The 24,939-nt window shown below is 46.8% G+C and overlaps 2 protein-coding genes across 10 annotated transcripts; one reads left to right on the top strand and one right to left on the bottom strand.

Moving 5' to 3' along the window:
* The first annotated feature begins 39 nt into the window (after positions 1 to 39).
* Positions 40 to 5,574, top strand: IL23A (interleukin 23 subunit alpha). Of its 2 annotated transcripts, XM_081595060.1 has the most exons (6): positions 40 to 160; positions 412 to 538; positions 3,527 to 3,878; positions 4,102 to 4,203; positions 4,846 to 4,992; positions 5,108 to 5,574. In XM_081595060.1, the coding sequence occupies exons 3-6, from the start codon at positions 3,714 to 3,716 to the stop codon at positions 5,267 to 5,269; spliced, it is 576 nt and encodes a 191-aa protein (XP_081451186.1). In that variant the 5' UTR covers positions 40 to 160; positions 412 to 538; positions 3,527 to 3,713; the 3' UTR covers positions 5,270 to 5,574. The 2 variants fall into 2 exon arrangements, with proteins under 2 accessions (XP_081451186.1, XP_081451187.1); XM_081595061.1 differs by having other exon boundaries at positions 97 to 538.
* On the bottom strand, positions 4,334 to 18,847 carry STAT2 (signal transducer and activator of transcription 2). 8 transcript variants are annotated; one of them, XM_081595040.1, is made up of 25 exons: positions 18,661 to 18,847; positions 17,748 to 17,806; positions 16,840 to 16,983; positions 16,537 to 16,690; positions 16,094 to 16,189; positions 15,828 to 15,917; positions 15,661 to 15,736; positions 15,253 to 15,338; positions 14,941 to 15,089; positions 11,914 to 12,072; positions 11,716 to 11,808; positions 11,440 to 11,499; positions 11,030 to 11,050; positions 10,720 to 10,813; positions 10,296 to 10,343; positions 10,132 to 10,215; positions 9,887 to 9,985; positions 9,649 to 9,784; positions 9,475 to 9,527; positions 9,255 to 9,349; positions 8,501 to 8,637; positions 8,146 to 8,328; positions 7,848 to 7,905; positions 6,719 to 7,047; positions 4,334 to 6,434 (listed from the first exon to the last, which is right to left on the bottom strand). In XM_081595040.1, the coding sequence occupies exons 2-25, from the start codon at positions 17,765 to 17,767 to the stop codon at positions 6,292 to 6,294; spliced, it is 2,607 nt and encodes an 868-aa protein (XP_081451166.1). In that variant the 5' UTR covers positions 17,768 to 17,806; positions 18,661 to 18,847; the 3' UTR covers positions 4,334 to 6,291. The 8 variants fall into 8 exon arrangements, with proteins under 8 accessions (XP_081451166.1, XP_081451165.1, XP_081451168.1 ...); XM_081595039.1 differs by having other exon boundaries at positions 18,726 to 18,847; XM_081595042.1 differs by lacking the exon at positions 17,748 to 17,806.
* Between the last annotated feature and the right edge of the window lie 6,092 nt (positions 18,848 to 24,939).

Genomic DNA, 24,939 nt, shown 5'->3' with positions numbered 1-24,939 from the left:
TTAGGATGGGCGAGAGGCTCACCTCAGCCAATCGGGAGCAGCCAGGTAGAGCCGGACCCGCGAGAAGACGTGTGACGCGCGAGCTGGGCGAAACAAGACCTACGGGGCGCTGATAGGGACAAACGGAGTCAGAACCTTGTCCCTGTTCCGTGGTGTTAGAGTAACGTTTTGTCTTATTTAAGCCTTCTTTAGAAGAAATTAGAAAGCCCCAGGCTTGGAGCCCGAACTTTAAAGCTCTGTAGAGCTCCAAACTAGAGTAAGGGGAGCCCAAAGCAAAGCACTGGGAATCGATTGCTGGATATTCCCAGTATGGCCCAGTCCACCCCCTCTCCCCGTGGTACTCTTGTGAGCACTTCGCCACCTCCAACCCTGTTACTCCTGAAACTTGCCGGCATTTCCTATCATTTTCAGGCATGGGAGAGAAAAAAGGAAGCTGGAGGCAGCCTCCTAACACAGCCCGAGTAGCTGCATCTTCTACGATTCTAAAGCCAACTATCTGAAACTCCCATCTGTGATTATTCCCTCCTCAGAGTCGCCGGTAATATTTCCAGGGAACAGGGCCCCTCAGCTATAAAATTCCCCTAGTTCGTGGAGCTGGACATTATTCCTCAGGGGGCAGGACACGGTAAATTGAGACGTTTGCCTTCCCCAGACTTAACAGATTTAGTGTCAACACTTACTCAGGGATTCTTGGGGTATAACTCTGAGCTTGAACTGCTTTGGAATGGATCCAGAATGTTAGGTGTCTGTAGGGTATGGTAGTTCAGTTTCTAAAGGCCACATAGAGGGCCGCGTAGATGGGATTCCTCATAGAGAATACAGTTTTAAAGCATCTCAACGTGGTGGTGGTGGTTTAGTCGCTAAGTCCTGTCTGACTCTTGCTACCACATTGACTATAGCCCTCCAGGTTTCTCTGTCCATGGGATTATCCAGGCAAGAATACTGGAGTGGTTTGCCATTTCCTTCTCCAGGGGATCTTCCCAGCCCAGGAATTGAACCCAGTCTCCTGCGTTGCAGGCAGATTCTTTACCGACTGAGCTACAAGGGAAACCACCATCTAGGAACCTCTGAAGTCAGATCAGTTTGAGAGAACCTCTGAGTTAAATGTGTTTTTCTCTCAGTCTATGACCTCTAAGTCTAGAACCCTTCTGATTCAGGGTTCTCTTGAGTCAGGATTCTAGACTTAGAGATCATAGACTGAGAAAAACACATTTAACTCAGAGGGTTTCTCAAACTGACCTGACTTCAGAGGTCCCTAGATTTAAAATCTTGTAAAAAAATATGGGTGCTGAGTAATAGGGACAGTTCCTACACTTTGAGAAATTTCCATATTTAGGTCTCAAATTAAGAAAGACTTAACAGGGATTTCCCTGGTGATCCAGCGGCCAAGACTCTGCGCTCCCAAGGCAGGGGGCCTGGGTTTGTTCCCTGGTCAGGGAATCCCAAGATCCCTCATGCTGCAACTTAAGAGTTCACATGCCTCAAGGATCAAAGATCCTTGCCAGAACTAAGACCCAGTGTAGCCAAAAAAAATTTTCTAAAGACTTAACAGTGAGAATTACAAGGCCTGAGATACCAGCAACATCTGGCTAAAAGAGCTCCTTTGTTAAGATGTGTAGTGTCCCCTCACAGCATCCAATATAATAGAATGATAATGCAGAATCTGAAGTCTTTGAGGTCATTCTGGCCACTTAATAGTAATCCTAGGTGAGTTACTTATCTTTGCACCTCAGTTTCCTCATTTGTACCCATCTCATTGGGCTGTTGTGAAAATTAAATGGGTTAATACATGAAAAGTGCTTAAACCAAGTATTTGGTGTAAAGTGAGAGTTGGATAGAAGCCATCATTACTAACTACCTGGGGAAACTTCAACTGGATTTGGTGTCCAGGCATCCAACTGGAAAGGCCTGCTTGGGAGTGTCTTGTCAATATAATTTGCATAACGGTTGAGGTCTTGCTGACGTCAAGGTCTCCTTGCAGCTCCAGGTCAGATATAGTCCTGGAAGTAGTTCCTGTCAACAACAGTCCCACAGTCACCCCACCAACCTTGCTTCCTACCCAACTCCCAAAGCACCAGGAAGTGAAACAAAGCCCCGTGCTTCCAACTCACCCTTCTCCCTCTCATCCCATCCCCCAGGGTTCCACTTCCTCCTCCTCCTCCTGTTCACCTTCCATCTCCTATCCTAAGCGGCTCCCAGAATGGGAACTAGAGGTGGGAAAAGCATGGGAGACATTATACAAAAGTGAGGTGAGCCCCCCTACCCTACCCCCAATTTCCTTATTTCATGCATATCCACCTTTCTCAGAAGGCAAACCATTTCTCACTCAAACTGAGATAACTTCTCTGAGGCTGGAAATGTATTATCCAAAGGGTGGATTTACCGCAGAGTCACATTTGAATCAGAAATTTCACTGGGCAGTTTTGAATAGTCCTAAGGGAACAGAGACCTCTGTCGAGGGTAAGTTTCTCAGAGAAAGAGGGTCAACCTCTTGGAAAGGCCTTGGGAGCCATCTGTGTGGTCATCCATGGCCTCATTCTGACGTCCAGATTGTCCTAGGACCCTCCACTGGGGTGGGGACAGTCCCAGATTTGGGCCACCCTCCACTCCCACGCCCAACCTCACAGTCTCAGCTGTTTCACTGAATGTTGCATCAGGGATGGTGATGAAATCAGTATCAGCGGATTTTACCCATGGATGCAACAGGCTGAAGGACCAGCCAGGGTCACTGACACGGTGCACCTTCAACTACCCAGAACCCTGGACTTTCTAGCCATGGCAAAGGGCTCGGTGCTGGAATATCTCCAGTTGGATTTCTAGCCCTCACTTACACACTGATGTCCCCTACCCCCAAATCACCTGAATCCCACAGAGCCCAAGAAACTTGGGCCACTAAGGTTGAAGAATCAGATGGTTCTTAGCAATGACGCTCTCCTTCCAACAGCTCCCCTAGCCTCCAGAGTGAGGCCTAAAGTGAGGGAAGAGTAATACCTTATACTGAACAGATGTGGCTTCCCAGTTCACAAAATGCCTTCATGTCCATTCTCTCACAGTGAAAATAACACTTCCCAACAGAGAAAAAGAAGCCCCCTTATTATATTGAGGACATCAGGTGGGAACCTAGCTTCATTCCAAACTGAGCTTGCCATCCTATTGGGAGATAAATGAATGCTTCTGTTTCGGTTTTTACTCAGGCAGGAGGTGAGGAAATTAGGTTTGAAGGGAGGGCTAACATAGCTTAGAGACACAAAAAGATGAGGGAAAGGTTAAACAGGAAGGAACTTGAGACTAGATTCATTTAAATATTTGCTGCTCCCACCCCTCCCCCTGTCTTCGGCCACTTTATTCCTGGAGAGCATTACACAGAAGTCTCATCCCAGGCCTCCAGCCACAGCCACCACAGGACTCATTTCCCCTGGAACTGAGGCCACTTACCTGGGCTCCCCACGGAGGGGGATGATGCAGGAGGGGAATCCCACCTGCTGTGAGTCACCTGCTAGTTTAAAGGGCGGGTCTCACAATGCAGGGACCTTAAAAAGAGACTCAGAGACAAGGGGAGAAATCTACAGGAAGTAGCTCAGAACCACGGTGAGCAAGAGGGAACCAGACGCACAGAACAGAGAGAATCGGATTCAGAGCAAGGGGAAGTGGACAGAGGTTCCACAGGGACTGCAAGGCACGGAGCCAGCCAGATTGGAGAGGCAGGCAACGAGATGCTGGGGAACAGAGCTGTGATGCTGCTGCTGCTACTGCTGCCCTGGGCAGCTCAGGGCCGGGCTGTGTCAGAGGACAGCAGCCCTGCTTGGGCTCGGGGCCAACAGCTCTCACAGCAACTCTGCATGCTAGCCTGGAGTGCACACCTACCAATGGGACATGTGGTGAGTGGCAGCCCCTAGAGCCTATCTGAGCTCTCTAAGGCTTTAGTGGAAGATGCTGTGGCCTGGGGTGGAAGCTGGAGGGTTGAAAGCCATCAGGGGTAAGAGAGAACAGTGGTTGAGAGGACCCCTGGAGTAGGGATCCAAGGAGAGTAAGGGCCCAAAGGTCCAGGTGGGATTTGAGAGTACTTATTTCTTCACTCTTCTCACCCCTCCTCCATTTCAGGATCTACCAAGAGAAGAAGGAGGTGATGAGACTACAGATGATGTCCCCCGTATCCAGTGTGAGGATGGCTGTGATCCGCAAGGACTCAGGGACAACAGTCAGGTACAAAGATGAGTCTGGGCCCCCAGGAAGAGGGGACTGGAGACAGAGCTGGATACCATGGTGAATTAGTAAAAGTTTATCTGTCCTTATCCATTCAGCCTGCTGTAACAATAAACCATAGACTCAGTAGTTTATAAACAACAGACATTTATTTCTCACAGCTCTGGAGGCTGGAAGTCTGAGGTCAAGGTGCCAGTGTGGTTGAGTGAGGGCCCTCTTCCAGATCAGACTTCTTGTCTCCTCACATTGTGAGAAGGAGTAGGGAGTTCTGTGGGTCTCTTTTATAATAGCAATAATTCCATTCATGAGGGCTGCATCCTCATGACCCAGTAACTTCCCAAAAGTCCCACTTCCTACCACCACCACACTGGGGGTCAGGATTTCAACATACGAATTTCACAGGGACGCAAACATTCAGATCACAGCCATGTCTTAAGAATGGCAAACATCAGGTGAGTCTTTGGCGGAGTAATTAGAAGGGATCTGTTTTCTTTCTTTCATTTTGATTTTGGCTGAGCTGTGCTGTGCCCAACCAGGGATCAAACCCATGGACCCTGCAGTGGAAGTGCGGCATCTTAACCACTGGACCGCCTGGGAAGTCCCCATTATCTGTTTTCTTTCATGGCTTTCTTTTCTCCCCAGTCCTGCTTGCAAAGGATTCATCGAGGCCTGGTTTTTTACGAGAAGCTGCTGGGCTCAGATATTTTCACAGGGGAGCCTTCTCTACTCCCAGATGGCCCTGTGGACCAGCTTCACGCCTCTGTACTGGGCCTCAGGAAACTCTTGCAGGTATGAACTAGGGACCTGGAGGAGAGGGGCTTGCAGGTGTCAGAGACAGGGCCTGAGGGTGGGGGTGGGGTGAACGATTTAGAGTCCTCTCTGATTGTGTCCTGTGTCCTTTCAGCCCGAGGGTCACCACTGGGAAACTGAGAAGACTCCAAGCCCTATTCCCAGCCAGCCATGGCAGCGCCTCCTTCTCCGTCTCAAGATCCTTCGAAGCCTCCAGGCCTTTGTGGCTGTAGCTGCCCGGGTCTTTGCCCACGGAGCAGCAACTCTGAGCCCCTAAAGCCAGAAGCTTAAGGATGACACCCAGACCTCCATGGCTCAGTAATGCTAAGATCAATCTATCAACCTAGACACCTGTGAGCCAAAAAGTTCATCAGTCCATTAATTTTAATGAGACTTATTCTGTTGAAAAATTACCAAAACTGACTGACTTAATGATGTTGACCTAGGAGAGGCTGAATATTTATTACATGGGAAGGGAAATTTTGGGATTATTTATAGTGGCAGGAGCTTGGGGATGAGGATTATTTATTATATTTATACTGAATTATGTACTTTTTTCAATAAAGACTTATTTATGTGGATCTGTAAGTCTAGGCTTGTCAGTAAAAAGAAACAGAATTGAAAAACAGGGCCAAAGCACTATAAAATGCATCCTTCTGCTCTGCAGGGCTACAGTGGAAAGGGATCTTACCTCGTGACCCCTTGGTATATAGAGTAACTGGGATCTTTTTGGCCATAATCCCTGCTAAGGCTGAGCAAGCTGAATGAGGTTACAAGGGACTGCAATTGAGAAGTATGGCTCCTAAGCATGGCCCTCTCTTGCTCCTTGACCCAGGGCTTCCTTCCCTGCTTTCTTGGCCAAGAGTATATTTGGCCAATGACAGGAGTCCCCAGGCACTGCGGGATCAGAAGTCAGAGCTGTTTTGAGCAGAAAGGGCATTCCAGAAAGATGAAATGGGCACCAGGTTAGTCTTATCAGTCACTAAAATGATGAAAGCCTTCCATACTGGAAAGAAGGCACTGCCCTGAGCCCTACAGGTACCTCCTAACTGTCCTGGCCTGCCCTTGAATGCCTGTACCTCCCAGCACAGCAGGCAGCTCCAGTCGGAGCCATGGGTAACATCTCTTCTGATTCATTGCTGCCTCTCCTTACCCATATTATGCTTCTCCCTCACATTCCCCCAGGGTTAACCCAGTTTAGAAGGGGCACATGCCTCATGTCCCATCCTTGGAGAGCAACATCATGATGTGAGCAGCAGGAGGGGCAAATGCACAGAAAGATCTGAGGAAATGTAGCTCCTAGTAGTCAGAAGGGCTCAAGGGCCCATCTGCATAGAAGTGGCTGGGGTTGAAGACGTCAGCTTCATCCATGGTGTTCTGGCAAGGCAACAGTGGATCACCGTTTGGCATGATTTCTTCAATCCTCATGCTGTCCCTAAAGACTAGATCATCCAGAGAAAGAAGTCAGGCCCTGGTCTCAGACTAGGAGTTCCCAAACCAGCAGGGAAAGTGAGGGAGGATGGCAGCAGAGGCCTAGATAGGGCCTGAGGGGGGCATTAGGTGGGGTGGGGGAGGCATGTGTATTTACTAATGAAATGAATCGCAGGGAAATCAGCCTTTCTCCAATGAGGAGCTTAGAACACAGGCTTTTTCTGTAAGCGAGTGAGGGAGGGGAGCTGGGAAAGGCAATGTGTCCTCTCTTCCCTAGCTGCACATCATCACTTACTTTCCATGTCCTCAGTGTTCAAGTGTCTCAGATCATAGGGCAAATCTGGCTCTGGCATGGTCTGTAGATCGAGCTCTGGAATAGGCTCCAGCTGCAGCTGTGGTCCCAGGTGTGGTTCTAGGACTCCCTGTGACAACTCGCCTAGTGTGGGCTCCAGTGTGGGCTCCGGCATGGGCTCCATGCTCAGATCCAATCCCACCTCCAGCAGTGGCTCTAAGTCCAGGCCTTCCCCGTGCTCAGGCCCTGATGCGAGCCCCAGATCCAGCTCTAATGACTCCAGCTCTGGCTCCAACTTGAGCTCTGGCAGTTGCTGCAGTTCATCCACCTGTCTGGATACCCAATACAGACAAAAGAGCAGGACTCAGTTGTTTAGGTGAAGTGGGGGATGGCAGAGAAAGCAGAGGCTATTTTTCTAGTGTAAAAAGGCAACAGAGCAGAGGGCTTAAGACCACAGGCTCTGGAATTAGGCTTACCAGAGTTTAAATCTTATCATTGACTAGTTGGGGGACATTAGACAAAGTGACCCAACCTCTCTGAGCCTAAACAACCATACTTCAGAATACTTGAGAGGCAGTAGGATGGTTAAAATCAGGGCTCTGGAATTTGAGAGACCTGGATTACTGATCAGCCATGTACCCGAGGCATGACACTTCACCACATTAAACCTCAGGTTCCTCAGCTAAAAATAGTAATAACAGTATTTTCTGTGTCACAGGACTGTTAATGAAGTCAGTAAATAAGAAAACGAACGCAAAGCTTTTAGCCCAGTGCCTGACACATAATGAACTTTCATTAACTGTGGCTATTACCATTTCTGGCTTGGCTGGGTTCTCATAAGGATTAAATGAAAAAAAAAAAGTTCTAAAAGAATCTAGTACTATGCTTTGCATCAAGTAGATGTCCATTAACATTAGTCATGATGACGATTATTATCAGGGAACCCCCATAGAGACAACCTAAGGATGGCACCAGGAAAATAGAGACTAAAAGAGTAGGGAAAAAAACCCCAGAGGGCTGGGGAGCCTGGGTTGGTAGGAGAGAAGGCTGGGGAGACCAGAACTGGGCAGGTCTGGGTCACTATATTAGCCAAGAAGGGTTAAGGAAGGTGGGCAAAGAGTTCATATCTCACCTGTTAGAGACAAAAATGAGCTTATGTTTCAAGTATTTCTTCCGTTCCTCGGGATTAACTATGGGGGACAGACAAAGGAGGCAGGGAAGGTCAGTGGATTGGACACATTGCCCCAGGGTCCTCTAGTGCAGGCGCTCCTGACTGCCATGTCTCCCTACTGACTGACTAGCAGCATCCCATGGACAAATCCCTTCCCTTCTCTGGATGTTGGTTTTCCCATGTTGAAATGCAAGAGCTGCATTTATGGATGCCTGTGGACCCCTGCACCCTACCAGTGAAATATATCAATGGTTCTTACTTTTCTCCTGGGAGTAGCACCCAAAAGCCTCATCTCGGGGGATTCGCGGGTAGAGGAAGCGCAGCGGGTTCTCAGGTATGTTCTCCTCCGTGAGCATCTGGTACTGGCTGATGATCTTGGTCAGTGGGAGTGACTGCAGCACTTCCTTGGTGAAGGGCTGCACAGAGTTGATGAGCACCTCGTCTGGAGAGTGGATGTAGGAACAGGAAGGCTTGAGAGGAGAGGCTGGGCCCGGGGGCTCCCCACCCTAGCTGCCCAACCCCAGATCTGCCAAGGGATTTGGGACAGAGCTGGGGAAGCCAAGAGCAGTAGAGGGGAGGAAAGGAGAGGCTAAGGGAACGGCAGAGCTGCTGACCATCATCCTGGTGTTCCACCCAGGAGCAGGTAATGCCCCCCTCCAACGTTTCACTGAAGCGCAGCAGGAAGGTGCCTGAGACAGTCTTCTTCAGCAGCCGGCGCACCTGGTTCCGACTCACAAAGCCCATGATGCGTCTGCAGCACAGAGAGCAGCTGTGAGGCCCTGCTGCTTCCTGCTCCCCTTGTAGAGGGACAGAGTGCCAGGGCTGGGCCCCAGCTCTGCCAACCTGTTACAGACTGTTCTGTGTTGGCCAAGTCATTTCACTTGACTGACAGTATCCACCTCCCAGAGCTGGAAGAGGTGTGAAGCTTCAGAGAGATCACACAGGTGAAAAGCACCTTGTAAAAGGCAAAGTGCTGCCCAAATGGGCAGGCAGTGTGGTGGAAAGTGCACAGGGGTGGGGTCAGACAGGCTTGGGTTCGAATCCCGACTGTCCCCCTGGTATAAGTCCCTTAACCTCCCTGAGCCCTCACTTCCTCACTTGAGGGTGGCAACACCCACCACGCAGCAGGGCTGAAAGGATTACATGAGAGAATTCATCAAGAGCACCTAGTAGGCTCTGGAACACAGTGGATGCTTGACAAATACAGGCTAGGAGACTACTACTGCGAACATGAGGGGATGTGACCCTGCAGTGGGTTTTGCACTCTCCCTCTATTTGCCACATGAGGGCGCACAGAGTCCACTCTCAAGCCCAGAAAGGCAGCTGGGCCTGAGGGAGTGGAAAGAGGGAGACTGACCAAGGCCTTACCCATCCTTCCAGAGATCCTTCAGGTGGTCATGTATCAGGTCCAGAATCTTGTCGAGCCATGTCCAAAACGGTAGCTTGCCAGGGGGACTCTCTCGCTGAAGGAAGAATGGCAAAGCAGGAAGAGGTGCAGAGCTGCCCCGGGAGTGGAGAGGGAGGGGTGGGGGAAGGGCTAGTAACTGGACGGGGCCAGGGGCCAGCTGCAAGGGATGCAGGGAATTACCTTAATGAAGTCGACCCAGGACAACGACGCACCCTCAGTCCTGGAGTTCTGCCCTGTGGAAGGACAGTTCAAGATGATGCAAGGAGGCAAGGCCAAAGGTCCTGGGACAGAAGGGACGGGGGGCTGGGGCAGACAGAGGTTAGGGAAAGGCTGAGAGAAAAGAAGTATCGGTACCAAACAGCTTGTCCCTCAGCATGTCTAGCTGGTCTGAGTCAAGGCCTCGATTAACATAGGAGGAGAACTGCCAACTGAGAGCAGGGCCCAGCAAGTTCCACGGGGCCTTTGGGGGGTTGGAGAAGAACTGCTGATTCTGCAGAGGTGGGAGGGGACAGGGTGGCTCAGAAGCAGTGCCCTCACACCAAGCTTCCATGCCCTTCCTGGCCTCCCTTCACCTGTTGGCCCCATCTCCTACCTGGGGGTTTGAGCTGAGCAGATTGAACCAGAGAACCGAGGCCCAGGCAATTGAGAGCTGGTTCATGTTAGAAATAATCACCACAGGGAGGGTGTCCGTCTGAGGAGGAGACAGAAATCACCAATGAGGGATGTGAGGCTTCCAACTGCAGACGTTTGGTAAGGGCCTGATCACAGCCTACCCTGAATGGTTTCTGCTTAACCCCTCCTTATGTCTCCCCACAAATGCACTTCATTTTCACTCACTGTCAGCTCCTGCTTCAGACCCTGGTAGGTGTATTTGACTATGAAGCTAATGATGTGCAATTCCTCTGTAACGGACAGCGGCCCCTGGGACAACAGAAGACTCAGTGATCAGAGTGCCCTCTGGCAAGTTCCTCCTGCCCCCTAACCCTCTTTCCAGGCCTCACCTTATTGTTGCCTTTTCCTGAACCCCCTGAACGCTGCTCCACCAGAGTCTGTGAATGGAAGGGAGGGAGAAAGAATGCCAGAGAAGAGACCCCAAGGCCCCTGGAACCCCAGCTTTGCCCTCAGGACTTCCCAGGGCCTGGGAACTTCCCCCAGCCTGTTCCATTGCACTACAAGCTTAAAACAGCATCCTTCTGGCACTTCCCTGATGGTCCAGTCATTGAAGATCTGCCTTCCAATCGACATGGGTTCGATACCTGGTCTGGGAACTAAGATCCCACATGCCACGGGGCAACTAAGCCCCCGCACCACAACTAGAGATCCCGCAGGTCGCAACAAAGATGCCACGTACTGCAACTAAGATCCAACCCAGCCAAATAAACAAAAATAAATATTAAAAAAAGCATTCCTTCTTAATCACCTTACCAGGTAGCCAAAATCCCAAATTAAGCCCTGAGTCTGGCCTTTCTCTGGGGTCAAAGTTTTCTGGTTTGAGGTCAGAATGTTGAACTTCCGGAAGCTGTTCCAAAGAAAAAGAAGATATATGGAGCTCAGGAGCAGAGTCTGGCAGGAAAACAACAAAAGTTCCACTTCATTTCAGACCTCCCCTTCTTTCGCTGTCTATGTACCACACAAATCGACCTCCTCCTTATCTGTGTCCCCATCAGGGCTGTCACATGTGACTGTGTAGCTCATACAGTGCACAGAGTCTGCAGCATCCTAGTTAGGTACCTACCCTTGTGATTTGGGAGGATTCCTAAAAAGAAAAAAAAATAATTAGGAAGCAAAATAATGTAGAAGTAAGGGATTCAGTCTTTGGGGTCAGACAGACCTAAGTTCAAATAGCTCACCAGTTATGTGGCTTGTACTAGAGACATAAATTCTCTGAAGTTATTTCTTCATTTGAATAGTGCATTGATAGTATCTAACTCCTGGGGTTCCTGTGACAATTTTAAATTGGGTACTTGACAAGCTATATGTCACATAGTAAGGACTCAAAAGGGATGAGCTATTTCTATGAGGTAGTAATGGAAGGGGAAAGAACACAGCCCTAGGGCCTGGTTGTAAACGGTAGCTGTCTCCTCCACTCCATCACCCCATGTCCCGGGCATCTCTTGGTCCCACCCTTCACTTGCCCCAACTTACCTGTCAACGGAGACTTCCGCAGTCAGTGATTCATTGCCCTCCTGGAGTCTCACTAGCAGCCTGGAGAGGAGGGAGGTAGATGGGGGAAAGTGGTCAACCTCAATCTCCTGGATAGAACAGATGTTTAAAAAAGATAAGGGAAGAGATGAGAAGAGGTAAGTGGACCGAGGGGAAATGAGAGAAAAAACAGCTCAGAGTGAGAAAATCTGAAAAGCCAAAAAGTACACAGTGTCAGGGCTGGAAAAAGGAAGCAGGAATGAGTTCTGAGATGCCAACCTTGTTCGGACGGTGAACTTGCTCCCTGTCTTGAGGATGAGGGGTCGATGAAGAGTTTGGGGCATGCAGGGCTGATTTTCTACTACAAAGGCTCTGGGGAGATGTGGAGAGAATATATAGAGGTCAGTATCTGTAAGAATGGCTTCCTTGGTCCTTTCCCTCTGGCCTCCATGAGGGTCCCTTTCCTGGCCTCCAGACCTGTGGAGCAGGCGCTGCAGCAGCTCTGTGACCTGGGCCTCCCGCAGGTCCACCCCTTTGATCAGAGGGTCCCCCTCATAGGAGACCATGTGACTCAATTCCTTCAGCTCCTTCAGCAGCTGCCGCAGGTGAAACAACAGCTTTGCTCCATCTGTGAACCTGGGTGATGACACAATCCAAGGAAGAAAGAATCATGAGTTTCCTGGAACCCCCAGACAGGCTCCAAAAGCTCCCCTTTAACTATGTGGAAAGTCATAAACTGATTGGGACAAAAAAAGAATCCAGGAAGTGTATGAAAGATTATTCAACATTGTTCATAATGCAAGGAATGAAAATGAAAGCCACTTTCACATATTAAAACCAGTAAAAGATTCATTAACATAATATGGTTAACATATGATGCTTGATCTCTACTTTTTTTTAAAGTGCTTTACACATCTTCATACATTTAATTCTTAAAACAACCCTATGAGGTAGGTACTATTTTATCCCTATTTTATAGAGGATAAAGCTGAGGCACTGAAAGAGTAAAGTGACTTGCTCATGGTCATAAAACTAGTAAGGAATGAAGTTGTATGTGGTCCTAGGCAGTCTGGCTGTACAATCCATACTTTTAACTTCTATATTTTACTGTTTTTATAATAAGAAATAATAACAATAGACAATGTGGTAGCAGGAAAACAATCATCCACTACATGAAAGCAAACAGATTGGGATAGCAGTTTGGAACTCTTTTTTAAAAAGCCTCAAAAATGTACATATGCTTTACAGTATTCTAAGATACACCCTAAAGAAATAATCAAACAAATGGACAGACAGATGGTCATAGTTCATGGCTTTGTTATCTGTAATAGAAAAATTAGAAACAATTGGTACTGGGTATATGTGGTGGTAATTTAGTCGCTAAGTCATGTTAGACTCTTTGAGATCCCAAGATATAAATTATGTTACAGTTATATCACGGAATACTATGCAACCATTAAAAATAATGATAAAATAGGTGGAAATTTTTAATATGGAAAATGTACAAAAATATTAAATTAAAAAATATAAGATAGTATACATATATGATATAATCTGACTTCTGTTTAAAACAGACGTATATTTGTGTATATGCATAGGGAAAATCTGGAAAAATGTATTCAAAAGCATTAACAGTGGGTACCTCTGCATGATAAGATTATGCAGATGGATAATTTTTACTTTTTTTCCCTCTTTTCAGTAGTCTGAAATTTTTTCAATTGGCATATATTTACAATCAGAAAAAGCAATAAAGCTCTTTGTATATAAAAACAATGAAACAAAAGAACACAATAACAGTACCACCAACAAGAAAAGATATATTCTCCAACCCAGAAGTATCACTTCCAATAACTTACAGAAATAAATTAGGGTTGTAAATAAAGATGTAACTATGAGGTTATTTCTGGAGGCAGAAAAGGCAACACACTCCAGTATTCTTGCCTGGAAAATTCCACAGACAGAGGAGCCTAGGAGGCTACCATCCATGGGGTCACAAAGAGTTGGACACGACTCAGCATGCATGCAAACGCACAAGAGGTTATTTACTGCAGCACTGTTTAAAACAGTGAGAAGTCGAGAATTCCCTGGCAGTCCAGTGGTTAGCACTTCCACTGTAAAGGGAATGGGTTTGTCCTTGGTCACGGAACTAAGATCCCATAAGCCAGCACAGCACAGCACAGCCAAAAATAAAAAAAAGCAAGAAATCACTCACAGGCCATAGTTTGCCAATCCTGCAACTGTAATTTAAATACTTATCCTGTACCCTAAGCCCTATACACCTGTTTTCAATTTACCTGAACAGTTGTGATATATTTTTATTTATTTATTTATTAACTTTCAGCTGCACCACATAGCATGCAGGACCTTAGTTCCCTGACCAGTGATCGAACCCATGCCCTCTGCAGTGGAAGGGCGCAGTCTTACCACTGGACCGCCAGGGAAGTTCCCTGTGGTATATTTTTAATAGATTAAATTATAATAAATTTTCTCATGAGAAAATATTTAAATAATAGGTATCTTTCAAATCAAATATATTGAAGGACACATTAGTTATTTTTTAACATCACAATAGATAAGACAGTTTACTAGAAAACAATAGCAAGAAATTAAAAGCAACCTGAATATCCAAACATAGGAGTTTATTAATTAAATTATATTACTCCCATAAAGTGAACTATGATGCATCTATTAAAAGTATCACGGGTAGGGACTTCCCTGCTGGTTAAGACTCCAGGCTTCCACTGCAAGGGGCATGGGTTTGATTCCTGCTTGGGGAACTAGGATCCCACATACCGTGTGGTATGGCCAAAAAAAACGTATCACAAGTAAATATTATATACTGCTAAGTTAAAAAACAAACTCACAGGTCTCAAAGTAGTTTGAACAGTACGTTTCAATTTTTGTTTAATAATATTATAGTAGCTACAATGGATATTAAGGTAACAGGTAATTTTCTTTTCCTTTTTTTGCAGCATTATATTCATTGCACTAAAAAAAGGTAAAAAGATATTTCTCTGGTGATTAAAGAGGCAGGAGAAATTGGACTGTGGATCAATTCATTACCTTCCCCAAAGCAAAGACTGGGCTCTGGGCTTGCTGGCTGGTGAGAATGAAGAGCAGAGTGTAGCTGCAATCAGACAAGGGAGCTGAGATCATTCTGGGGAGTAGAGATTAAGGAGGGTGGTGTCTCTTGTCATATACAGGCCATTGTGTGTGTGCTCAGTCACTCAATCGTGTCTGACTCTTTGTGACCCCATGGGCTGTAGCCTGCCAGGCTCCTCTGTCCATGGGATTTCTCAGGCAAGAAAACTGGAGTGGATTGCCATTTCCTCCTCCAGAGGATCTTCCCGACCCAGGGACTGAATGCGGGTCTCTTGCATTGCAGGTGGATTCTTTACCACTGAGCCACTGGGGAAGCTCATTCAGGGCATTATAGTCTACAAATCACAGGTGGTAGTTAGGACTAGGGATAGGTGAGCGTGAGGTTGGGGAGGTGCCTCTCACCACTTCTCCAGCTGTTCCAACCCTCCAACAGGGGGCGCTCCAATGCAGGCTTTCTGCTGCTGGACTTTCCACTCCTCCAACTTGGGCAGCAATAGCTCAATTAAGGTAGTTAACTGGCCTAGCAGTGCTTTGGAGGCATCCAGCACCTCCTGTGGAAGACATAAAGTAAGTACTGAGAGCCTCTTACCATTACCCTCCACCATCCAACTAGGCATGAAGAGACAAAGAAACCAAAGCCAGGAAGCCAGGGCTCCCGATGCTTCATTTTCCCCAGTTCCCTGCTGCCCACTCCTTCTGTCCTCTGACTCCCACCTTTCTCTGTCTGTCCAATTCATTGAGTGTTTCCTGAAGAATGTCCATCTGTCTGTTCTGACGGGGGTCCAAAGAAGGTGTCCTCACTGGATGGCAGGAGAGGGAGGGAAAGAAGTGCTCAGGCCTAGGGCTCTTCCCCTTCTCCTTTCTGACCCAGACCTCAATTAGAGTCAGGAGAGGGGAGTTTCAAAGGGGGAAGAAGGGGAACCAAGCAAAGCACAGGGACCTCTGGGCCCTCAGGCAAATTCTGCATTGTCTTGCTAGAACCAGAAGCCCACTCAATCGGCCAAGGCAGTTTCCCAAACACCTCCTCCAACCTTCACCAGCTATCCCTCGGTTTATATCACTACCCTGACCTCTACGACATACCCTGGCAGTAGGCACCCAACCCCTCAAAGTGCTTTCTACCTGATTTCTCGATATTATATCGGAAACAGAAGACATCCTGCTGGTCTTTCAGTTGGCTGATGGATTTCACCAGCTTCTGCAGAAGAGATGAGACCCCAGTGAGGCTGCCTCCGTGATAGGAGTCAGGTTGAGTCCTGCCCGCCCTAGCTCTTGCTGCATCTACCAACCTCCTTCATAGCCTGTAATTTCAGGATCCGGGAATCAAGTTCATGCTGCTGGCTCTCCCCAGGTGCTTCAGGGGCTGGCTCTTGTTGTTCCTGAAATAAAAGGCTATGAGCACATTTCAACTCTGACCTGTCACCCCTAAAATCCAGACCTGAAATTAAATCACAGGATGTGGAGAGATCTTGTTCTGAGGCAAATTTCCTGAGTCCTTTGCACGGTCCCTCTCTACTCCAGGAGCTTTTCAACAGCACCACCAAATTGTTCTTACCAGCTGAGCCCTCTGAGCCCAGGTCAGAATTCTTTTTTCTTCCAAAAGGAGATTGAAGATCATCTCAGCCAACTGGGTAGAGCCAGTGGGAAGGGCCTGCAGTAGGAAAAGAGGAAGAATTGATAAAACTCAACTGCCATCAATGAACTACCATCACAGACCCTCCCCACTGGTGACCTCAGTATTCTCTCCTTCTTCAGGATCCCAAGCCCTACCCCTTTTCACCACTGGTTCCCCAAACCCTAGCCTCTTTCTAATAGGATCATCTAGACTCTGCCCTTCTCTCTTCCGGGATCCCCTAAATCCAGACTCTGTCCTTTTCCCCCCACATCTTCTCCTGTCCCTTTGAAACTCCAGGTCCTGTCCCATGTTCCATATCCAGAAAGTCCTCCTCTTCACTCAGCTCCCATTCCTACTTTGTTATCCCCTGCTCCTCTGAGTACCTGAATGTCCCGATAGAATTTTCGCAAGTTGTGCTGTAGCAAAAAATACTCCGAGTCTTGGTTGCATCGGCCACACTCAGAGTTGAGTTGGTCCAAGAAGTGGAAGAATAGCATATTAGCTATGGCAGCATCGTTTCCCAGTGCAGCTTCCTGCCTGGGGACCAGGAAGAACAAGGATGAGTGTGTCTGCAGGACTGGTACTATTTTGAGGCCTTTCAACCCCTTCCAGGTGTCTCCAGGATCCTGGGGGCTCAGGAGAAAGAAATCACTCTCTTCATCCCCCTGATTCCCAGAAGGCCTCACCAGTTCTGATCTTCAATCCAGACAGCCAAGTGCTGTCGAACGTCCATCGGCAGGAGGCTATTTGAGTAGAGCTCGTGCAGCTGATCCTGAAACGGGCTATCAAGGTTCTGCAGCATCTCCCACTGCGCCATTTGGGGTCTGAGCCTGAAGGATGTAGATTCCCAATTGGAAATTTTGCTGGACTAAATCATCCACAGTCTCATGATTATTTATTATTACAAATTTAAAAATTAAATCATACCGGCAAGAAAAAAATTAAAGTCTAGATTGATCCCACTTCCAATCTTGGTCCCTTTTCCTCTTCTCCAGAAGTAACCAGTATTACCAGTTTGGTGCATATTTTTCCACAGAGTATTATTTAAGAGCTCCAATGTGTAAGCCTTTTTTGTTTCAGTGGTAATTTTCAAACACACAACAAAGTTGAGTGAGTAGTACAAGGATCATACATGTACCTGTCACCCAGCTTCAACAACCAGTAATGGTATTTTCACAATCTTTATTTCATTTATCTCCCCCAGTGAACTTATTATACATGCATTTGTTTGGTTTTGTATACACTTACGCTGGACTATTTAAAAGTCAGTCTTGAGTTTTTATTTCAGCATTATCCCTGCTGGCCCCAAACCTTTTATCAGAGGCTGAAACCTCTGTGGAGATAAACTGCTCTCCAAGTTGGAAGGAGGAGCTCCACTCTTTAGCAGATGCTTAAGATGCTTAAACACTGTGCAAGGAGTCACTCAATCCCTAGGACTATGACACTTTTTCGACCTCTGTCAATTTCTAATTTTTCATGTGGATTATCAACTTTGTGAGATAATCAATTCACAATTTCAATTGAGTGAAACCAATTTCACTCAAAACTGATTTTTGCCGGTCACTAAACAGGCTGGGTGAAGAATTGTTCTTACCTCTCCTTGCCCACCGCCATCTGTCTGTTTAGGAAATCTAAACTTCTTGCAGCCTGAGCCTAACAGAAAAGAATAAACACCCCCTTCTGCGGTCTCGGAAAAGGTCATATGATTTAATTACAAATGAAATGCTTAGGATGGGAAAGATTCTTTTCCACTAATATAGTAATCATTTCTTCCTCTGGGAAGTAGGAACAGGGGAAGGAAAGAATTGGGCAGGGGCTCCACTGTTTTAACCCTTTTAATAGAGCTTGACTTTTTAAACTATGTATTTGTATTGCTTTAAAAAAAACCAAACGACCAGGTCTCTGTTCCGAAGGAACTAATCAGCTGGTATTAATAAAGCAAAGCGGCAAGTAAACCTTGAGGCTTAAATATGAAAAATAAAAACAAAAAACCTGGCTTTCTTAAATAGATTGCAAACACGGAGGTTAAGGGCTATAAACTCTTCTTTCTCCAGTTATCTATTACTCTTTCAGGTGCATATTTTGTTCTCCATAAGCTTTTCTGAATTGAACTGTATTGTTTTTCTTTTGCTGAGGATCAGAAATAACACAGACCAACCTAGAGGAGTGGGATGGGGTGGGAGGTGGGAGGGAGGTTCAAGAGGGAGGGGACATATATATACCTATGGCTGATTCATGCAGATATATGGCAGAAACCAACACAATACTGTAAAGCAATTATCCTCCAATAAAACAAACACACACACACAGACCAAAAGGTAAGTGTTGGCCAAGACGCTGAACCAATGCAACAATGCCAGGTTTCGGGTCTTGGAAGTAGGGGTGTTTCTGGAGTGGGGCATTACGATTGGAGCCCTAGCTTGGACAGCAGGAGCAGCAAGCGACAGCTCCTATTTCTACCTGGAAACAGAGTCTGACCCTTCCGGGGTGTACCCGCCCGGGCCTACCTTCCATTTGAAGAAAAAACTCGCGCCTCCACCTACACCCCCGCCGGCCCTCTCAAGGCCAGTACCTGGTTAGGGTCTCAGGCCCAGTTCCCCGCAGTAGCTCCGGCCCAGGCTTCCGGTCGCCAGAAAGCGTTCCGGCAGCAGGGCCTCCAGAGACGCCCTCGGCTTCGGCCGGCGTCTCGGACCCGCCCCCTTTCCTCAGGCTTGAGAAAGAGGCAGAATCCCAGAGCTAGTCACGCCCAGAGGGGCACCTCGGCACCGACTGCCATTCAGCCAAACGCTTCCCCAGGCAGTGAGCTCATTGGCGCCACCACAACTCCTCCTTCCCCGAGGGGCGGGGCAAGAGAAGCCGAAACCTCACCTCCAGCAGCAGCAAATGGTAGGCAAGCTCAAGTAAGCCCCGCCCCGTGTTTGCGGGGGAGGAGTCCAATTAGCAAAATTGCTCAGGACTGAAACAGCTGATTTCCGAGAATCGGAACCCACTCTGCGGAACCGAGACTAGTTCTAGACCTTGGAGGAGTTGATTTAAGAAGCAGGCGGAATTGCGACACTTTGGGACGGGAAGGGGAGGGCTTAAGTAACGACAACAATAACAATGACAAAAGCTTTTTTATTGTTGGTACGGTATTAAGCGTTAGTACAGCGTATCGTTTTTAATTTCCACGAAACCTATTGAGATGCAAATCATTACCCTCACTTTAGAAATTTAAAAAAACTGAGTTTGGAGAAATAAGTTATTAGGCAATGATCACTGAAGCTCTAACAAGTGTAGCCTGGGTTCAAAGACAGATCCCCTGATTCCAAACCACAAACTTTAAAATTCTTACACTTTACAGTACTGCTTTTCTCCTTGATAAGAAATCAGAGATTTGGATTTTGAACACACACATTACAACTTATCAGAATACTAGATCTAGTCATTGTGTTTACCACCTTCTTTTATTATTTACTTATTTATTTTTGGCCACACCGCCAAAAGGTGAGCAGAAAAACGTTAGCTCTTCTCATTCCCCTCTTTCTTTGCCTTTTTGTAATCTCAGAACACTTAATCCTGATCTGGTTATTGTAAGGTACAAAGTTAGAGTAGGCGAGGTTCAGAAAAAGAATGAGACTGACACTCTACAGGAACAGATCACCTTTAATGAGGCGAGAAGGGGCAGCAGTCAGATTAGTGCTGCTGCACTTATCTAAGAAAAGAGTAAGTATATATAGGCATGTATGTAGAAAGCTACTGTCTTAAGGGGGCCTGTTCTCCAAGGTTGTTGGGAGTAGTTATGTCTTAAACGGCTGGGGCAAGGAGTTCTGGAGATTGGCCAGAGGCTGGGCCGGCTTGGAGCTGGGCGTAATCAACCTAATGTCTATTTTACCTAATGTCTATTTTTCCTTCGGGTGAGAGAGTTCTTTGTCTTGCCTAGGATGGTGGGGAGGACCTGGAGGGGAGTTTTAACTCCAGGCTACCTTGAGCCATGCAACTTTCCTTCATTCTAGACCTTAAGGAATATATATAAAAAGAGAAAGAGATGTGGGCACCTTTTATGTTTAAGGCTTCTTCGTGCTGATAAATGAGGGTCAGGGGTTTGTAGACTGGGAGGAAGGAAGTCTAAGGCCCATAGTGTTGATTTTCTATTTTTGCCGTCAGGGTTTTAAGCAAAAGAATTATCTTGACTTGGTCTCAAGAGATGGCCCGAATCCGTTTTTGGAGAAACCTTTGAAAGAGATTGAAGAGACAGGGTCCAAATAAGAGGAATAAAATGATAAGTACCAATGGTCTCAAGAAAGGGAGTAACAACGGAGGGCCTATTGGAACAGGTTTTGGGGAGTGTAAAGGTTTTGTAACTCTTTTTTGCGGCGTTCAATTCTGTCTCTAAGTTCTTTGACTCTGCCCTGGACTATGTCCGTTTCATTAACAAAATAGCAGCAGTCTTCCCCTAGAAAAAGGCAGGTCTCTCCCTTTTCTGCGGTGAGAAGGTCTAGGGCTCGCTTATTTTGTAGGGCCACAGAAGCTAATGAGTTAATTTGTCTTTGGACTGAAACGAAGAACTCTGCTACTTTTTCCATATCCTCATTAAGTTCTTGGGACAGTTTGTAGTAAAAATGGGCCGAGGTCGAGATGCCCCCAATCCCAGTGTCTAGGGGTACTGCTATGTCAGTCCCAGTCAGGAGGGGGGCTATGACATCTCGTCTTTTTCTGTGGGAAGGTTTCTCTTGGGGGTAGACTATTTGTTCTACCTCTTCTTCTTTGAGGAATGTTAGACCCGGGATCAGGAAGACCAAGATGCAAGGTCCAGGGAGGTCAAGGGGGAGACATGAATATGCATAGGTCCCACAGAGAATGAAGATTTCCGGGTTGGTGCAATTATTTGTGCTGTTCCAGAGAACCCAAGTGGAACAGAAGGAGGGAGTGGAGTTTGTAAGACCAGTGTAGTTGGGACTAGAGTAGTTGATACAGGTTAGGTTTGAAGAGGCAGAAAGTAGGACATTGTCAGAGACTGGCCCAATAAGTTGTGTGGCTTTTTGTTGGGAAGGGGAGGTATAGTTGTCCTGTGACAGCCAGGTTGAGGGTAAGGGAATTGCTATGTGTGGTGAGGGAGACAGTGACATGTATATCTAACACTGGGATGTGTGTTGTGTGTACTGGAAGAATTGGAAAGAAGAGTTGAGAAGGTAGGTAAGGTGTTGGTTATCAGAGGGAGGTTTTAGGAGAGGCCGCAATTGGGAAAGGAGGTCTAGGGGTTTATAAGGCTCAGGGGTCACCTGTAACCGGGAAATTAAGTTTTTTATAACTGGTTCTTGGTTTTTTTTTCTTCTGATTTTGATCTAGTATCCCGCCCCCGTCGGAGTATCCCCAGTGGGTAATGGGATAGAAACATATGTTTTTTCCATTTGGCTTATGGCAGGTGCTCACGAAACTTCCTCTCTTTTGTACTTTTAACAGTGAGTAGGGGTTTGGACTTTTTCCCCCCGAGGTTCATGGTACATGGTCTTGGAGCCGTATTATAACATGAGAAATGAACATAGGAATAAATGTCTGAGCAGGGGCAGGGAATAGCCAGAAGGCTGGGGAGTGCAGCAAGGATAAGGAACAGAGGAGTCATAGGGCTGTTAGTTAGGCAGTGCAGAGGAAATTGCCAGAGTCCTGCTCCAGCTGGTCCAGGAGTACCCAAGGGATGAACAGTGTCAGCGAAAGGGAAGAATCACACGGAGTCTCTTGAAGGTTCAAAGATAATCTCTCTTTATTGCTTTCAGTTTCTACTTATATAGCACATGTTTTTCTTCATAATGACTGTTACAATGTTTTTCCTTTCAGATCCATATCCCCTGATTCTAAGATGTGTTGAAGGTTTTTTTTTCCTGGTCCTTTGTCACATTTGGTTACATGTTTACCCTGAAACCTATTTTTATTCTACTAAAACATGGTCTATGATGTCGTAAACCATATTGTTCCATCTACTTAACTCCATACAGGCTACTACTTCAGTGAATACAGCGTCTTGCTTCAGGAAATAAGCACTATAGTGGCATCTAAGGTCAAGAGTTTCTCATTATTACAGCCATTGTCAGTGGTGGTCTGTTTACCATCTACCCACATACCACAAGACTATTTCTGGCAGGGACAAGTCCTTTACAGTCTACCCTGAAACCACCTACAGTATGACTCCCATGTTTCTTTTTGTCTGAGCTCAGATTCTGCGGGGCACAAATATCTCTAGCGTCCCAATCTTTTGAGAAAAGGCAATTGGCTTAGTTTCTGTAATTTTTCCTGATACATGACCTAAGTTTTCCAGTTATCAATAATAATCTCCTCATGAGGCCAGGTCACAATAGGCTTAGGGCTTGTTTTCCAAATGAACATGACCTTATTCCCTGGCTGAGTGTTAGGGACCCATCAGCCAGGGGCCTCAGCAGGCTTAATCATTTGGGGAATATTTCTTTGAGGCAGAGGATCATTTTTCTTTTCCCTGGACTCTCGTGAACTCACTACAGAAGCCCCTTCAAATCCTGCCAACAAAGAAAGAAACACAGCTAGCCACAACAAAAGCATAGAAACAGAAAGGATTGAAGGTTCTGATCCTGGAGAGAAACCGCTGTGCAGTTTCTTCTTGAGTGTTGCCATGACTTTGTCATCAGGCAGTAGTTCCAGAACGGCTCCCAGCAGGAAATAGTACCCTAGGAGTAGAACACAGCTAATGACGTAGACGATACCAACAGAAAGATGAAGGATAAGTGACCAGTCCTGGGGGTAGACAGTTACTAGGCCTATAGCAAGGACTAAGATTAAGAGTGCAGTTATAGTTAGAGAGACGGGAAGAGGCCAGTCAGGGTGAGGGGCAGAAGGTCTCAAGTTGGTGGTTGCTTGAATCTGAGGAGGAACAGTGTTCATTAGGATGTAGAATGATGTAGAGAATGAGAGTAAAGAAATCAATTTTATCTGGAGTCAGGTTGTAGAAAGTTTCCTGAAGCCATAGTTGAGACACCAGCATGGTCAGTTCTTCGAAGGAGGTTTCTGTCAGGGTGCTGGTCCAGAGGTCTTGTAGTAGTTGGGTCAGGAACAGCTGTAGGTTGAAGAGTGTCCAGGTCATTCAGTGTCTTCTTGGATGGTCAATAGAGGTTGTCGCCGGGTGATTTTTAAGGAGGTAGGCCCTGTGAGAGAGACCTGATAGGGGTCAGTTAAGGAGGGCAGCGCAGGATCAGAAGTGACCCATTTTAGGCGAGAGAGGTGTACCCAGGAGGTAACCTTCTTGAGTTTAGCTGCAGTTGGGGTAAGCAGGATGATTTTGAATGGTCCCTGTCACTTTGGGTTTAGGTCACCCTGGAGATTATCTGACAGATAGACCATGTCCCCAATTTGTAAAGGGGGCAAGGGGGCTTGGGGGTCAGGGGCAGGCAGGTTGTGGTTGACAAATTTCCAGAGGGCATTGCAGAGTTCCGTCAGCAAAGGGGAGTGTAGGAAGCTTGGTATGGGAGGAGATTCAGTGGGGCGGCGTCCAGGAGGGAGCATGGGCCTTCTGTACATCACCTCAAAGGGGCTCAGGCCCAGGGGCTTTCTGGGGAAAGCCCGCACTTTGAGGAGAACAATTGGCAAAAGTTTAGTCCAATCCAGATGTACCTCAAGGGTTAATTTAGTAAGAGTTTCTTTGATTATTCTATTCATCCTTTCTACCTTTCCTGAGGACTGGGGACGATATGGAATGTGAAATTTCCAGGGTATCTGTAAGAATTGGACAAGTTGTTGGGTGACCTGGGATGTAAATTCCGGGCCCTTATCAGACTGTAGGGATGAAGGCAGGCCAAACCTGGGGATAATTTCTGTGAGGAGAATTTGGGCCACAGTGTGGGCTCTTTTGTTTGTAGTGGGAAATGCTTTTACCCATCCCGAAAAAGTGTCCACAAGGACCAGGAGGTATCTGAATCTCCGAACCGGGGGCATATGAGTAAAGTCTATCTGCCAATCTTGTGTTGGGAGGCTGCCTCGCATTAGATGGGTTGGAAAGGAGGTAGGTTTAAGGTTGGAATTGGGATTAATACGTTGACATGTTTGACAGGAGCAGGTAAGGTTATCTAAATATTGTTGGTCAGCAGTGGATATGGGGAAGTGGTTATAGAGGAACTGTTGGAGTGTCTTGGACGAGGAATGAAAGAGTGAGTGTAGATAAGAGGATTTTTTTGGTGATGGGAGGGTTGGATGGAGTCAGAGCTAAGATGACAGGGAACTGGAGGGAGGGATGGGACAGGGCTATCTCTTTTGCCTTCTGGTCTGCAGCATTGTTGTAGGCTGATATGAGACTTCTCTTTTGATGTCCCCTACAGTGGAGGATGGCGGCTTTGTTTGGTAAGAGTGCTGCTTCTAGAAGTTTGTGGATCAGGTCTGAATTAATAATGGGGGATCCCTTTTGGGTTAGGAAACCTCTCTCTCTCCATATTAGGATGTTTGAGTGAACTATGTTATAGGCATATTTGGAGTCTGTGTGGATGTTAACCCTTAGATTTTTAGCCAGAGTCAAAGCTCTGGTGAGAGCTATCAGTTCTGCCTGTTGGGAGGTGGTGTGAGGTGGCAGAGGTGAAGCTTCAATTGTCTGAGTCTTGTAATTGTGGCAAAGGTCCCTCTGGATGATGGCATATCCTGCTGTGAAGGGTGGGGATTTTTGAGAGCTGCCATCAACGAACCAGTGTGGGATGTCTGGGTCTAGGATGGGCTGATCTGTTAAATGTTGAAAGGGGTTTTGGGTAAGATCTACAGTTAGGCTGCAGCTATGTAGGAGAGGGTCTGTTATAGAGGAC

The sequence above is a fragment of the Giraffa tippelskirchi genome, chromosome 4, assembly GCF_054371585.1.
Source record: "Giraffa tippelskirchi isolate mGirTip1 chromosome 4, T2T-mGirTip1v1.2.pri, whole genome shotgun sequence".
NCBI classification, from domain to species: domain Eukaryota; kingdom Metazoa; phylum Chordata; class Mammalia; order Artiodactyla; family Giraffidae; genus Giraffa; species Giraffa tippelskirchi.
The sequence above is the reverse complement of the archived record's forward strand: the minus strand, read 5'-3'. Positions and strand labels throughout refer to the sequence as shown.

What these genes read in the sequence shown, in the direction of transcription:
- IL23A (XM_081595060.1), top strand. Translation starts at nt 3,714, where the DNA reads ATGCTGGGGAACAGAGCTGTGATGCTGCTGCTGCTACTGCTGCCCTGG. An exon ending in GACTCAGGGACAACAGTCAG is followed by an intron (nt 4,204 to 4,845) that starts GTACAAAGATGA and finishes TTTTCTCCCCAG; the next exon opens with TCCTGCTTGCAAAGGATTCA. An exon ending in GCCTCAGGAAACTCTTGCAG is followed by an intron (nt 4,993 to 5,107) that starts GTATGAACTAGG and finishes GTGTCCTTTCAG; the next exon opens with CCCGAGGGTCACCACTGGGA.
- STAT2 (XM_081595040.1), bottom strand. Translation starts at nt 17,767, where the DNA reads ATGGCGGTGGGCAAGGAGAG. An exon ending in ATGGCGGTGGGCAAGGAGAG is followed by an intron (nt 16,984 to 17,747) that starts GTAAGAACAATT and finishes TACATCCTTCAG; the next exon opens with GCTCAGACCCCAAATGGCGC. An exon ending in GGGCTCAGAGGGCTCAGCTG is followed by an intron (nt 15,918 to 16,093) that starts GTAAGAACAATT and finishes CTTTTATTTCAG; the next exon opens with GAACAACAAGAGCCAGCCCC.